The following is a 14,258-nucleotide window of genomic DNA, read 5'->3' on the forward strand; positions in this document are numbered from 1 at the left end:
AGCAGATGAGTTCATATATAGTAAAAAGTCTTTATTAAGAAGGCTTTGAAGTCAAAAAATAAAACTCTTGATACAATTTTCATAACCGTCAAGTCAGCTCAGCAAATATATAATCAGTACTTTAGCCATGTAAGGTTAAAGGTCCGTTATTTTCTTTTTTAAAATAAAATATATTTTAGTTTTTAAAATTTATTCAATAAAGTACATATTTTCCTATAAATTCCCTACATATACATAAAGAGGTAAAAAATGAAACCGAAAAAAAAAAACAACCCACCAAAAAAAAAACCAACGACAACCAAAACGAACCAAAAAAACAACCATAAAATAAAAAAAAGGAGATAGAAAATATGTCTGGTTTTTGCAACATGGGTGTGTGAACCGTGTCCCCCTCTGTCCCCACCCCCCCCCCGGCCAGGCCCCTCCAGCCACAACCCCCAACCTTGTCACACTTTTGTGGGGGGCAGTTTTCACATTGGCAAAAGAGAATGTGTTACAAAACAAAACAATAAAAATAATATATATATTTATAGAATTGTCAAGAATCATCCTGGGAAAAAAGCTACATACAAAAAAGACCGACGACGACAAAAAAATTATAATAATTATAATAATAATAATAATAATAGAATGATTTTAAAAAAATAAAAAGACAACCCTTGCGTGTCCAAAAAATTAGAAAAAAAAAAAAAAAGTGCAACCGGACCTTTTCTTTCTGGTTTATTTCCATTTTGCAAACTGAATACTGGTATTTGGGAAGGACTGTAGGAGAACAGCTGGGCCGCTTCCTCCCAGCGCCGCAGCCGGGGGAAGAGTTAAAGCTATTCTGTAAACATCGGAGTTTCCTCCTCTCTGCAGTTTCACACCCCTCTTCCTCCTCCTCCTCCTCCTCGTTGGCCCCTTCTTGCCCACCCCTCCCAACCCCTGTGGTTTGGCCACCTCTCGCCCCGCCGGCCTTGCCCTCCTTCCTCCTCTCCGGCCAGCGAGCAGCAGCCTCTCCTCCCACCCCACCCCCGTGCACCCATTGGATCTGTTATTAAATAAAAATGTTGATTTGAACAGTTTTAAAATCCTTAAAACTCTGTGTGTGTGTGTGTTGGGGTGGAGGAGGGAAGGAGCGGCCGCCCCGGCGAGCTGCGCCGGGCTAGGAGAAGATGTGGATGGCTTGGGTGGCGGGCGCGTGGCAGGCGGGGCACTGGGGCTCGGCCTTGCCGCAGATGCGCATGGCGCACTCCATGCAGAAGAGGTTGTGGCCACAGGGCACCAGGGCGGCGATCACCTCGCTCTCAAAACACACCATGCACTCCCGGGAGCTCTTGCGCTGCCCCTCCGAGCTGCTGGAGTCGGTGGGAGAACCCGAGGTGGCCGAAACGCTGCCGGGAAGGGAGGAAGAGGAGGAGTAGCCGGTGCTGTTGGAGAAGGAGGAGAGCGAACCCTGGGTGGGCAACCAGGACAAGGTGCTGACGGGGTCGCTCTGGATGCGACGGGCCAGGGGGTGGTCCAAGCTGCCGCTCTCGGGGAGGGTGGGCGAGTGGCGGGGGGTGGCCGTGCTGCTGCTGCGCCTCTGCGAGCCGCTGATGGAGGAGCAGCTGCTGAAGGCTTGCAGGGGGTTGCCCGAGCGCTCGAAGGGTGACCAGATGGTGGTGGGCGTCGTCAGGTCGAGGGCCAAGAAGTCGAAGCCGAAGTCGCACTCCTCGGAGGCCAGCGGGGCCGGGGCCTCGCTGAAGGTGAAGCCGCTGCTGGTGCTGTAGGGGCTGGTGGGGCTGGCGTCGGGCACCCGCCCGCTGTAGAAGGACTCGGTGGAGGTGCTGCCCAGCGAGCTCAGGCTGTCGTTGCGCAGGGCGCCCGTGGGGCGGCGGGCAGGGTGGGGGGCCTTGGCCCACAGGCTGGACGTGCTGCCCTGCAGGTCCAGGCAGACGTCGGTGCCGTTGGAGTGGAAGTCATTGTCGGCATTGACGTCGATGAAGGAGCCTGTCCGCATGGTGATGTGTGCCTCGATCTCCTCCCGGGCCCGGTCCACGTTCTCGGGCATGCCCGTCACCTCAAAGACGGGCTCCTTGTCCCGGCTGGGCGTCACGATGTAGGTGTGAGTCTGCTGCTGGATCCGCTTGATGGTGGCTCCTTTGGGCCCCACCACCAGCCCCACCACCCGGTACGGGACCCTCACCTGGATGGTGGTCTGTCCCGGCAGGTTGGGGGGTCCCTGCATCGCTCCCGTCAGCCCGTTCACTTTGTTGCGTGTCGCCCGGATCATGGAGAAGTGTTCGGCGGCCGAGAGGATCTCCCTCTTCGCCATCTCCACGTCCTCCTTCCTCCCGGTCACGATGAAGACGGGCTCCTCGCCCCTGACCGGCGTCTTGATGTACGTGTTGGTCTTGGCACGTAGGGCTTTGATTTTGCAGCCTGCGGAGCAAGGAGAAGGAAATACAAAATGATCCGTCAAAACAGCAGCCTCGTGGGGACGCTCTGCTCGCCCGGGACGGGAGGTGCAGATGCAGGACCAGCAGGAGCCAGCAGACCCCTGTGGCTCTGCAGATGCAGCACACACGTCCTGGGGGAAAGGGGGTCCCCCCCAACCCAAAGGCAGCTGGGGGCTCACAGCTCAGTCGTGGGGGTTGCACTGGCTTGTCCAAGACTCTCCAGGCCCCAGGCACAGAAGAAGCCTCTGCCACCACCTCCTCCACACCGCTGTGGGGATCAGGACCTGGGGACACAGGCCCAGCCCAGCTCCCGTGGGCTGGGACAACATGTGGGCAAAGAGGGGTTGGGGCCAGCAGCCATGGGGGCACCCCCGGGTTCCTGAGGGCACGGGCAGCCAGGTTCACCCAAAAGCCTCAGGAGGGGTAAGGAAACAAAAGACACTGAAGATGGAAGGGAAGGAAAAGGCTTGTTTGGACCCTGCAGGTTTGTGGACACCTCTCAACCAGCAGTCAAATCTGAGACATGGCCCTGGCTGAGAGCAGCAGTGATGACCTGGAGGGATGGGGGAGCTGGGGCAGAGACCCCCCTGCTCCCCCAGGGACCAGAGCAGGGAGGAGGATGTGTCCTGGCCAGCTGGGCCAGGGGTGCTCAGGGGGCACCAGCTCTTCCCATTCTGGAAGGACCTGCTTGTCTCACACCAGGAACACCCCTGAGCAGGCAGGGCCAGGCTGGGACCAGGAGACCAGGGGCTTCACTCCCAGCTCTGCCTTCCCTCCCATGGGGGCACTGGGCTCCAGCTGCAAGTCCCTGCAGTGCCCATTCAACCAAAGGCTCCTGCTCCTTTCCAGGACCGGTCTCTGCTCTGGTTGAGGTGCAGCAGACTCGGCACCACTCCCGGCAGCCCCAGCCCTGCTCACTGGACCTGCTGGGTCCTGAACTTCCCGTGTCTGAACTTCCCTGAACAGGAGCACCAACTGCATCACTCGGCCTGGCTGGGCACCCCCAACTCCACACAAGGCTAATGACTTCCTGCCTCCCACTTCCCATGCACCCCCCGAGCTTTGTGGGGCAACCAAAGGGAAGTCATAGAATCAGAGAACCATCCTGGTTGGAAGGGACTTTGAAGATCATCAAGTCCAACCATAACCTAAATCCACCAACCATAACCTCATCTGCCCGTTCAGTGCTTCAATCATGTCCCTCAGCACCACATCTCTATTTCTTTTCAACACTTCCAGGGATGCTGACTCCACCACCTCCCTGGGCAGCCTGTCCCACTGCCCAACCCCTCTTTTGGTAAAGAAACTCTTTCCAATCTCCAGGCTAAACCTCCCCTGGTGCAGCTTCAGGCCATTTCCTCTGGTCCTGTCATTATTCACTTGAGAGAAGAGCCCAACTCCCACCTCCCTACAACCTCCCTTCAGGCAGTTGCAGACAGCAATGAGGTCTCCCCTCAGCCTCCTCTTCCTCAAACTAAACAATCCCAGTTCCCTCAGCCTCTCCTCACAGGACTTGTTCTCCAGACCTTTCACCAGCTTGGTAGCTCCTCTGGACACGTTCCAGCAACTCTACATCCCTCTGGTAGTGAGGGGCCCAGAACTGACCCCAGTGCTTGAGGTGCAGCCTCACCAGTGCAGGGCACAATCCCCTCTCTACTCCTGCTGGCCACACCATTCCTGCTGCAGGCCAGGATGCTGGTGGCCTTCTTGGCCACCTGGGCACACGCTGACTCACGTTCATCTGCCTGTCAACCAGCACCCCCAGGTCCTTTCTCCACCACGGAGCTTTGCAACCACTCATCCCCAAGCCTGCAGCTTTGCCTGGGGTGGTTGTGACCAAAGGGCAGGACCTGGCACGTGGCCTTGTTGAACCTCATACAATTGGCCTTGAGCCATCAATCCAACTTGTCCAGCTGGGAGCCTGCAGGGGTCGAGGCTGCCCCGTCAGAGCCTTGTCCTTGTCCCCTGCCAGCGCTGCTGCTGCAGATGCACATTGATCAACATCGATGCACAGCCCCTCCCCAACACCCCCTGAGGAAGGGCTGGGCTGCTCTTCCATCTGCAAGGCTGGAACAGGGAGAGCTCCAGAAGATTGAAGGGACTCGGCCAGGGCTGGGCTGGAAGAGAATGCTGGGGCAGGTCTGTCCCAAGCAGGTAAATCCACCTGCGCTGCCCAGCTGGAGAGCAGAGCACAAACAGGTGCTGTGCATCCTGCCCCTCTGCTCTGGTGAGACCCCCCTGCAGGGCTGGGGCCAGTTCTGGGGTCCCCAACACAGGAAGGACGTGGAGCTGTTGGAGAGAGTCCAGAGGAGGCCATGGAGATGATGGGAGGGCTGGAGCAGCTCTGCTCTGGAGCCAGGCTGGGAGAGTTGGGGTGTTCAGCCTGGAGAAGAGAAGGCTCCAGGGAGACCTTAGAGCAGCTTCCAGTGCCTGAAGGGGCTCCAGGAAAGCTGGGGAGGGGCTTGGGACAAGGGCAGGGAGGGAGAGGACTGGATGATCTTTAAGGTGCCTTCCAACCCAAACCAGTCTATGAGTCTATGATTCCTGGAGACCCAAGTACAGGGCACTTAGGAGGGTACTAAGCTTCAGAAACAACAGGAACTGTCCAAGTGAGCAGCAGCTGTCCTGGGTGTCACAGCCTGGCCCTTCAGTGGCACTAACCCCTTTCAACAGCCACATTCAGGGAGCCAACGGGTGATGACACCAGCCCCTCCAGATAGTTCCTCCACAACCCCCTGGAAGCAGCTTGCACCACCCAGCATGGCCCCTGCCCAGTTCCAGGCTGCCCTGGGGTGCTGGCAGCTCCAGGCAGGTCCTACCTGCTGCCTACAGAGATCCCAGGATTAAGACAGGCAGGTTGGAGGGGAATCTAGGAGGGGAGCAGGCAGAGAAGCAGCCAGATGGAGGTGGAAGGCAGGAGACCTGCTGGTATCTCCCTCCTAAGAGAGGAAACCCTCTGGGTTTCATACAAGCCAGACTGAAAGCATCAGAAGGCCACCTCCAAGCACTTGTTGCAATCAAATGTTCTTCCTGCCTTGCACTGCCCCAAGGATTCACGCTTGGCTTGGGAGCAGCAGGATGACCCCAAATTCAAGCCCTGGGGTGACTGGCCAGGCTCAGCCAGACTGGGGATGACACAGAGCTGCCCTGGTCCCCAGAGCTGGAAAAGCTGCTGAGAGGCTGCAGGGACATGTGGAGGAGGAATGTGGGAGGAGAAGGGTTTGTCCAGGCTTTTCCTAACTTAGGACAACAACTGGAAGGTGTATTTATGGCTGGGGGCATATGGTGGGGAAAGCCCAGTCCCTGGGGAAGGGCAGAACCAGCACCCATCAGAGGTGAAGTTCATGTTTAACCATGTGCCAGCTCCTCCAGGCCACCCATAGCTCCCACCTTTCCCTCCCCAGTTTATTCCAGTACCTGCTATAAACTCTGCTCCCCTGGGACCAACACAGTGGGAGTGGGCAAGGGTTCCAGGCTGGGGGCCACCAGGGGCTGTGCTGATGCCTCCCGTGGATACCAGCCTCACACCCAAGGTGTGAAATTCACCCTGGCAGCAGGAAGAGGCAAGTTCAAGATCCCAAAGTACCAGGAGCTGCAACAGGAGCTGCTCAGGAGCCCTCGTCCCATGGGACAAGGCCCAGCAGGGCTCTTCCTCACCCGTGGTGGGACCAAACTGCTGCCACAGCAGCACAAAATGGAGAGAGAGCTTTTCCAGGCTGCTCCTCACAAACCCTTCCTAGGGGCACGGCCAGAAACCTTGAGGCACAGGGTGCCCAACTGGGCCCGCTCCCCCCTCCTCAAACCAGCAGGGCAGGAGCGACCCGCGGCTGCCGGGACCACCCGCCCAGCAGAAGACACCACAGCTCAGGGCTGTTTTATCCAATCCTGGTGTAAAAGAAGAGGGCTGGGACAGTGGGGCTGCAGGGGAAACATCACAGAAAAGGAGGAGTCAGGGAAGCAGCCAGGGAAGCTGCTTGCCCGGGGCCACGTGCTGGAATCTGCAGCAGGACCCTCTGCTGGCACCACATGCTGGTGGGTGCTCCTGGACTGGGGAGCAGAGCTGGGATGGCACCACAGTCCCACTAGGGACCAACCTGTCCTGCTGCTGTCCCAAGCCCCCAACCCCACCTAAGCCACCCTGGGGACTCCCAGGCAGCAGGTTCTAAAAGCCCTGACCAGGAGGATGGGGCAGCCTCCCTGGGCTGGGATTTGGTAGGAGCCACATGGCAGAGAGAGCTACCAGCTGCAACACCAGGAACCAGGGAGACACAACCTCCCAGCAGCACAACCCCCTTCCCCAGCACATCCCCACACCCAAGAGGTGGCTGAGCTGAATCTGCTCCTGCCCACGCTCAGGGAGGTGCTGACACCCTATGGCCAAGCCCCAAAAGTCCCCCAATTCCCAGACGTAGTCAAACCACAAACCAAACCTGCAACTGGGGGAGTAAGAGACATTTCGGATCATAGAATCAGACTGGTTTGAGTTGGAAGGGCCTTAAAGCTCATCTAGTCCCAATCTCTCTGTCATGGGCAGGGGACACATTCCACTAAACCAGGTTGCTCCAAGCCCCATCCAATCTGGCCTTGAAGATGAGTCTCCATAAGCTCCCACCCAAGCCCACTATGAAAACATCATCTCAGGTGACTTCATCCTTCTGAAGCTGGTCCATCCCAACCTGCCAGAACGTGGCCATGCCAGTCAAGAGGCTGTGGAGAGGACATGGGGCCACCTGGCATCACCAGCAAGCCCCACCACAGGCATGTCCTTGTTCCAGCATTGCTGGGTCACAGCATCACAGAATTGTTCTAGTTGGAAAAGACCTTTAAGATCATCGAGTCCAACCACCTCTACTGAGTCCAGCACTAAATCATGTCCCTCAGCACATCTACAGGGCTTTGGAACACCTCCAGGTCATGAGGTACCTCTGTAACTCATGTCAACCCCAACCAGGCTTTTACCTTATGGTAAAGCTCTTGCAGAGCTCCGTGAGCCCTCCCAGGCAGAGGCAGCAGCGCTGGCATCGCGCTGCACAAACGTGCCCAATGGCTCCATGTGAAGCAGCTGGGGTCCCTTCTCAAGGGCCTTGGTGGCAGTGGTTGACAGGCCCATGGTTTTTTTCCCTTGCCAAGGGCTGGTGAGCAGAGTTAATGACAAGGGAGGAGGAAAACAAGGTGCCAGACTTTGCTACAAGTCTAGAACTGCTCAAACTCAAGCCCAGGAAGTTCCACCTCAAGATGAGGAAGAACTTCTTTCCTGTGAAGGTGACAGGTGACAGAGCCCTGGGACAGGCTGCCCAGAGAGGCTGTGGAGTCTCCTTCTCTGGAGACTTTCCAGACCTGTCTGGATGCCTTTCTGAGTGACCTGCCCTGGTTTTGGTCCTGCTTTGGCAGGGGGGTTGGACTGGGTGATCTCCAGAGGTCCCTTCCAACCCCTGACATCTTGTGATGTGGCTTTAAAAGCATTTTTTGAGATCCAAAATTAAACACCTCCAAAACCAGGGTGGGGCAGTCCCACCAGAGCCCAGGAGTGGCTCAGTCACTACATTACAGCTCTTTGCCAGAGCTCAGAGTCCCCAGTGTCACAAGCTCATCAGGACAACCCACGGCCACACAAACACCCTCCTTCTGGGTGCTCTCCAGCCGTCACAGCCCCTCACGCCACCGCCCAGCTCCGCCTGCAGAGGTGACACTGACAGAGGGTGCCAGGAACAGAATCCCAGGGGATTCTCCCTGGGATGATGTGATGGAGGTGGCACCTCAGGAAAGGTAACTGCTCTCCCTGAACTTCCCCTCTTAGCACCACCAAGTAGGACTTGGCAGGTGGATCAGGGCTGCAGCTCCTGCAAGAGCCCAGAAAAGCCAGGCGTGCGCAGGCTGGGACGTGCCTCTCCTGCCTCTGTGCTCCTGCTGTGACCAAGGCAAGACACAAGACACCCAGCACAGCTCATCCTCTTGCTGATTCCCAGCACCTGCTTGCACATAAAGTGGCCTCCTCCACATGAGGAGGACAAAGCCAGTTGATCACCTTGGCCAACTTCTCCAGCTGCCCATGGAACCCTGTGCTTGCAGTGCCCGGCTCCCAGTTATGCAAACCCAGTAAAGAGGAAGCACAGATTTCTGGAGGAGCCTTTGATGGCATGAACCAGGAAGACTCTGCTCCTCACAGCCCCCACAGCTGATGCCTTGTCCTCAGCCTTCTGGAGCATGCTACCTGCTGCAGAAATGCACTGTCCTTCCTCTTCCCCAGCTCTGCAGCACCTCCTGGCCTCAGACCTGGTGTTACAGCACTCCTGGTCCCCTTCATTACGGGTGAACAGCACAGGACACAGCAGGATTGGGACCAGATGCGGAGAAGAACATGCAGAACCTCCACCACATCTCCCCCCTTGCCCAGTGCTTCTTCCCACCTCTCTGCAAACAGTAATTAATTCATCCTTGCCACCATGCTGCGTGAGGCAAGAACATCACAGCTTTGTTTCTTCTGCAGACACCGGGAAGAGCGAGGCAGGGAGGCCAGGCTCCTGCCTCGGGGTAAAGAGGAAGCTGGTGCCAGAGCCAAGATGCACAGGCAGGGCAATCAGATCAATCTGTGCAACCCACTTCAGGAGGTTCTGGCTCTGCCACGACCCAGGGAGGTGGGAGGGGGCAGCCAGGCCAGCTTCAAAGGACACGGTGTGATGGGCAGAGGACAGCAAGGAGCAGCAGCTCAGAAACACAGAGGATCCATGGCAGCCCCAGCAAACCACTGCGAGTTCACAGATGGGCAGGTTCTGGGCTGGCCCAGGAGCTGAGGCCCGTGGTGGTGGCCCTGGGCATCCTCCCAGCACCAGAATGCTGGCTGTGCCCTGGCAGGGAGCAGAGCTGCCACCTTCCATCCTGCCTCAGATCTCCCCTTTGAACATCCCAGCATCTTCTATAAATGGCAACTTCCCCAAATCCTTTGCAAAGCCACAGACAGGGCAGCAGAGCCTGGGAGAGGAGCTGTGCCCAGCTCTGCCCCACCAGAGGCACGAGGCACTGACGGGGAGCACAGAGCCCGGGGTTCCCAGTTGCCCCTGCTGCCCATCACCCTCCTGGCCTCGTTGGGGGCAGAAGCTGCTGGAAATGTACCCACAAAGCTGGGACACCAGAGAGCAAGGCCAGCACAGCACCAAGAGCCGAGGCAACACCAAGTCCAGCCTCCCATCTCTTTCCCCAGGGATTTCCATTATCACCACAGCTCTTTTTGCTGGTGAGATGAGCCCACACCACCGCTGCTGCCCCCAGCATTTTTTGGAGATGATCCCTCCCACAGCAGAAGTCATGAACAGGCTTGCACGCAAAGGCCTGGCCACGCAGCCCCGCCGGGCCACGCTGCCCCTCGGGAGCCCTGTGGGCAGGGAGAGGAAAAGCTGCTGATCCCGGCTGGCAGAGGCTGCTCCACTGACCCAGACAAGGAGTCCCAGCAACTGCCTCTCCAGCCCAGTCCAGAAAGCAGAGATTTGCTTTACGCAACAAGGATTGACCTGCTGAGCTGCTGCTGCTCTTTTCTGGAAAGGGTTAAATTAGTGGATCTAGAGAAGAGAAATTGAAGAAAAAGGAGAAGTAGGAGAGTTTACGTCTGACAGCCTGTGTCCCACCTCAGCCCACGTAGGACAGCTGTGCCCTGGGCTGCTGGGACCATGTCCCAAGGGGCTGCCAGGCTCTGGGGAGAGCAAGACCAGTCCCAAAGCGCCCTGAGACCTGTTCCTCAGCACACGGTGCTAAGGGAGGGAAACCCAGCCTTACCCCAACTCAAGACCCTTCCAGGGCACCCTATATCCATGTCTTATCTCTTCCCATGTTCCGAGCACGGCAGCACCACAAGCACTGGGTAGTGCAGGAAAAACAGGAGCGACAGGGAACACGGACCGAGTCTGATCCAGCCCCGCGGTGTCACCTGCAGCGTCGCAGCTCCAGAACGATGCCAGGCCCCACGAAGCACCCCTGGGCTCGGCTCTACCCTGCCACGGGGCTACCAAAGGCTGAGAGACCCTCGTGTGATGCAGCTGGGGGACCAGAAGGGCCCGGGAGCCAGCATGGATGCAGGAGGGTGAGGTGAGCAGAAAGGGCTCTGTTCGTTTTTGAGCTCAGGGAGAGCCCCGGAGAGGTCGGCAGCTGCAAACGGCCCCGGCATCGGCTGCTCCAGATTTAAAACTGCTGCCAGCAGCCCCAGAGAGCAGCCAGAGCACAGCGACACTCCAGGAACAGCCCTGTCCCCTCAGATGCTGCTCAACCACACCCCTCACCAGCGAGAACCAGGGGTGCCAAACGCCGAGCTCCCCTTCACACCCAAACCCAGCACAACGGGGCCACAGCGCAGGAACAGGAGCTGCAGAGAAACCAAGACCAGGAGAGGGAATTAAACACTTGGGGGAAAACCCTGGGGAGAGCTGTTCCTGCCCCCAGGCCAGGGCAGCAGCAGGCAGCTCCAGCCCACGGTGAGCCCCAGGTCCCCTCTGAGCCCACCAGTGGGACACGGTGCCCCCACAGCACCTCTCCAACAAGCTGGGATAATCATTCCTTCAGCAGCTCTTTTCCAGGAGCCTCACGACCCTGCAGAGACTAGGGAGCACCCAAACTCTGCACGAGGTGTTTGGTGCAGGGGCTGGAGTGCACATTTAACCCCTTGGGGTGCTGGACGGGCAGCACCAGGGCCTGACCACAGCCCAAACACCCAACCCCGGCTGCTGCGAGGAAGGGTGCCCAGCAGCAGCAGCTTGCTGGCCCAAAAGCTGCTGCTCCTCCAACCCCCTTCAACTGGTGGAGCCAACACGCTTCCCAGGGGAGCCCAGACCCCCTTACAGGTTTGCTTCCAAGTTGCTGGACCCCGGGGTTCTGCAGAACCCCCCCGCCAAGGCCCCCCACTCCAGGTCCCCATCCAGCCCCAGGGAGAAGCGGGATCCCCGGGGCAGGGCGCGGCGACGCGCTCCTCTCCCTGCTGACACGGCGGGTCGTGCCCAACCGTGCGGCTGCCCCGGCGGGGGCCCAGCACCCCGCGGGACCCCCCCGGCCGGGGAGCTGGGACCGGGGAAGGGTGCCTGGAAAAGTTGGGAGGCCGGGAAGCGGGGCCGGCTGGGAGGCCGGGCAGGCCAATGGGAAGCGCAGAGCATGATGTCACCGCGCGCATCACAGCGTGGCTGGGCTAACAAAGAGAACAATGGGGCTGCCCAGCTCCCCGCTTCCCCCCAGGAAAAAAATGGCCCCCGGCCCCTCTCCCCGCAGCTCCCCGGCCAGGGAGGGATGGGGACCCCGGCAGCGAGGGCAAGATTCGGGGTGCCAGAGCCTGGCGTGGGGAAAACACCCCGCAGGGCAGCGAGCCCAAGTGCCCGTCGCTGCCGGGGCTCCTGGGGAAGCAGCTCCCATCCCTTGGACACGGGAAGATTTTTATATATCTATATATATAGATATATTTTTAATCCTCCTGCCTGGGGGGGGTGTCTTTTCTTTCTTTTTCTTTCTTTTTGTGTTTTTTTTTTTTTCTTTCCTAAAGGTGAAACTCCGGTCGAGGACAACTCGGGGTTTCCCGCAGACAAAGCCCGTGCCAGGCACACCCACCCGGGCCGGCGGGGCTGAGGCGTGTCCGGGCGGCCTTTTGTGACAGCTGAGCCCGGAGCGGGGGCTCCGCGCCCCGCTCGCCCCCCCCACCCCGCACACCCAGCATCCCTTATCCACCCGAGTCCGAAACACCGAGGATCATTTACACGCCAAGCCCGAGATCCGAGCTGGAGGGGAGGGGGCGAAGAGCCATTAAACTACACTAAAACCCAGAGCTTTCTCCTGCCCGTCGCGCCCTCCCTGCTCCCACGGACTCGCGTGGAGTCCAGGAACTTTGTTGATCCCAGCCGTGCCGCTGTGCTGGCCTATATAGCTTAATTAATATTTACAGCCGGCGCGTCGGGGAGAAGGCACAAAGCAGCAGCTCGACCCAGGGCGAAGGCGCGTCCGCGGGAGGAGTTTCAGGGCCGCGGGATTTGTCGCCGTTAAGTTTCCGCCTCTGCCGGGCACGGAGACAAAGCCCCAGAACTGCCCCGAGGAGCGCGGGGCCGGGAGCTGCGGGGGGGGGGGGGGGGGCGGACAAAGAGGGGTCCCCGCGTGTGACCCCCTCCCGGGGCGTGGGTTACCTTGCCGGCCCACGATCTCGGCGACGTGCTCGGAGCTGGGCACGGGCACGCACTCGGTCATGTTCACGCTCTTCTTCCTGCTGCCCAGCGGCTCGGCCAGCAGCGCGGCGGGGGCCGCCAGGTGCGGGGCGAAGTTCCCGAAGGCGGCCGGGGGGGAGGCGGCTCCGGCTGCCGGGGGGGACCCGCCGCCGCGCTCCCGCGCCTGCAGGCCGCCGCCCCCCGCGCCTCCCGCCGCCGGCTCCTCCGGCCCCGCACCGCCCGCCTCCGCCGCCCGCAGCCCGCCCGCCTCCTCCAGCCCCAGCAGCGAGAGCTGGTCCAGGGCGAACCTCAGGGCGGCGGCTTCGTCCTGCACCGGCGGCCCCTCCCGCTCCCGCCCGGGCTCGGGCTCCGGCGGCGGCGGCTCCTGCCCGGCGGGGGGCGGCGGGCTGAGCAGCGCCAGGCAGCGCGGCGGGCCGCGGGCGGGCTGTCCGCCCTCGGGCTGGTAGATGGAGCCGGGCATGGCGGCCGGTCGGGCGGAGCGGGCGGGCGCGGCGCGGGCCGGGGCGGTGGCGGTGCCCGGTGCCCCCCGCACGCCGCCTCCTGCGCGCGCCCCGCGCCCCGCCCGGCCCCGCCCCCGCGTCACCCGCCCCAACAATGGCCGCGCCCCGCCCCGCGCGCGTGCGCCCGCCGGGCCCCGCCCCCCGCACGGACCCGCCCCCCCCCCCCCCCCGGTTGACACGGCGCGGGAAGGCGCGCGCGGCCCCCCCGGGACGGCGGGAGCGGGATCGGGCCCCGCCGGGGGCACCGGGCGCTGCGGGGCGGGGACCGGGCTGCGGGCGCTGCGGGGGCCCCTCCGGGCCGGGCCCCCCGGTGCGGCGGGACCGCGCCCCTCCCGCCGCAGCCCCGCACTCCCCGCCGCCCGGCCCTGCCCGGGGCCCGCGGAACCGGCCGCTGACAACGCGGAGCCGCGGGCGGTTCCTCGGCCGTTACGCCGGGTGGTCCCGTCGCTACGAATTGCTCGCCCCCCCCCCCCCCCCACGAAGCCCCGGGCGGCGGGGCCGGGGGCTGCTCGGCCAGACCCCCCGACAGCCCGAGCGCAGCGGGGGCAGCAGCGGCTGCGGGGCCGCAGCTCAACCGCCCTCCCGGCTCCGTGTCCCCCTTCCCGACTTACTAAAGTTAAGGAAACGCAGAGTCTCGGTCCTTTCCCCCAGCCCCGCTCCCCGTGGCTCTGCAGCTCCAGCTGAAGCCGCAGCCACAAGCCCAGCAGCTCGTCCTCAGACCACGGGCATCGCCCGCGCCGTCCCGAGCCTCCCCCGGCGGAGGGGACAGGGCAGGACCCCGCTGGGATGGAGCCCCCCCAGGAACAGCTCCCTCCGAAGCGTTTGTTCCCCGGTGCTCCAGTTCCCAGGACCCCGCCCGGGGGGGCTGCAGGAGCGCCCAGCGCGGCGGGCACAGCTCACCCAGGCACCCCAACTGCCAACACCAGGTACCAGCTCGCCCACCACCTCAAATCCCAGGGTTCCCACTCCACGGGTCCTACTCTCAAGCTTTGTTTTCTCCGCTTTCACATAAACTGTCTTTTCCAACCCACTGTCTTTGGGACTAATCCCACCACTCACCTCGGGATTTAACCACAAGAACCATCAGTGCCTGGTCCATAAATCTCCACTTCCAAACGCCCCCACTTCATCCAGCCTGGAAAACATTAACTCCTGCT

At 60.8% G+C, this 14,258-nt stretch overlaps 1 protein-coding gene across 1 annotated transcript; it reads right to left on the bottom strand.

The window, feature by feature from the left end:
- Window positions 1–1,009: 1,009 nt before the first annotated feature.
- MEX3D (mex-3 RNA binding family member D) lies at window positions 1,010–13,149 on the bottom strand. The gene is made up of 3 exons (XM_051639965.1): window positions 12,915–13,149; window positions 12,563–12,842; window positions 1,010–2,403 (listed from the first exon to the last, which is right to left on the bottom strand). The coding sequence occupies exons 1-3, from the start codon at window positions 13,059–13,061 to the stop codon at window positions 1,145–1,147; spliced, it is 1,686 nt and encodes a 561-aa protein (XP_051495925.1). The 5' UTR covers window positions 13,062–13,149; the 3' UTR covers window positions 1,010–1,144.
- Window positions 13,150–14,258: the final 1,109 nt, after the last annotated feature.

The sequence above is a fragment of the Apus apus genome, chromosome 24 (genome assembly GCF_020740795.1).
Source record: "Apus apus isolate bApuApu2 chromosome 24, bApuApu2.pri.cur, whole genome shotgun sequence".
Taxonomy (NCBI): Eukaryota; Metazoa; Chordata; class Aves; order Apodiformes; family Apodidae; genus Apus; species Apus apus.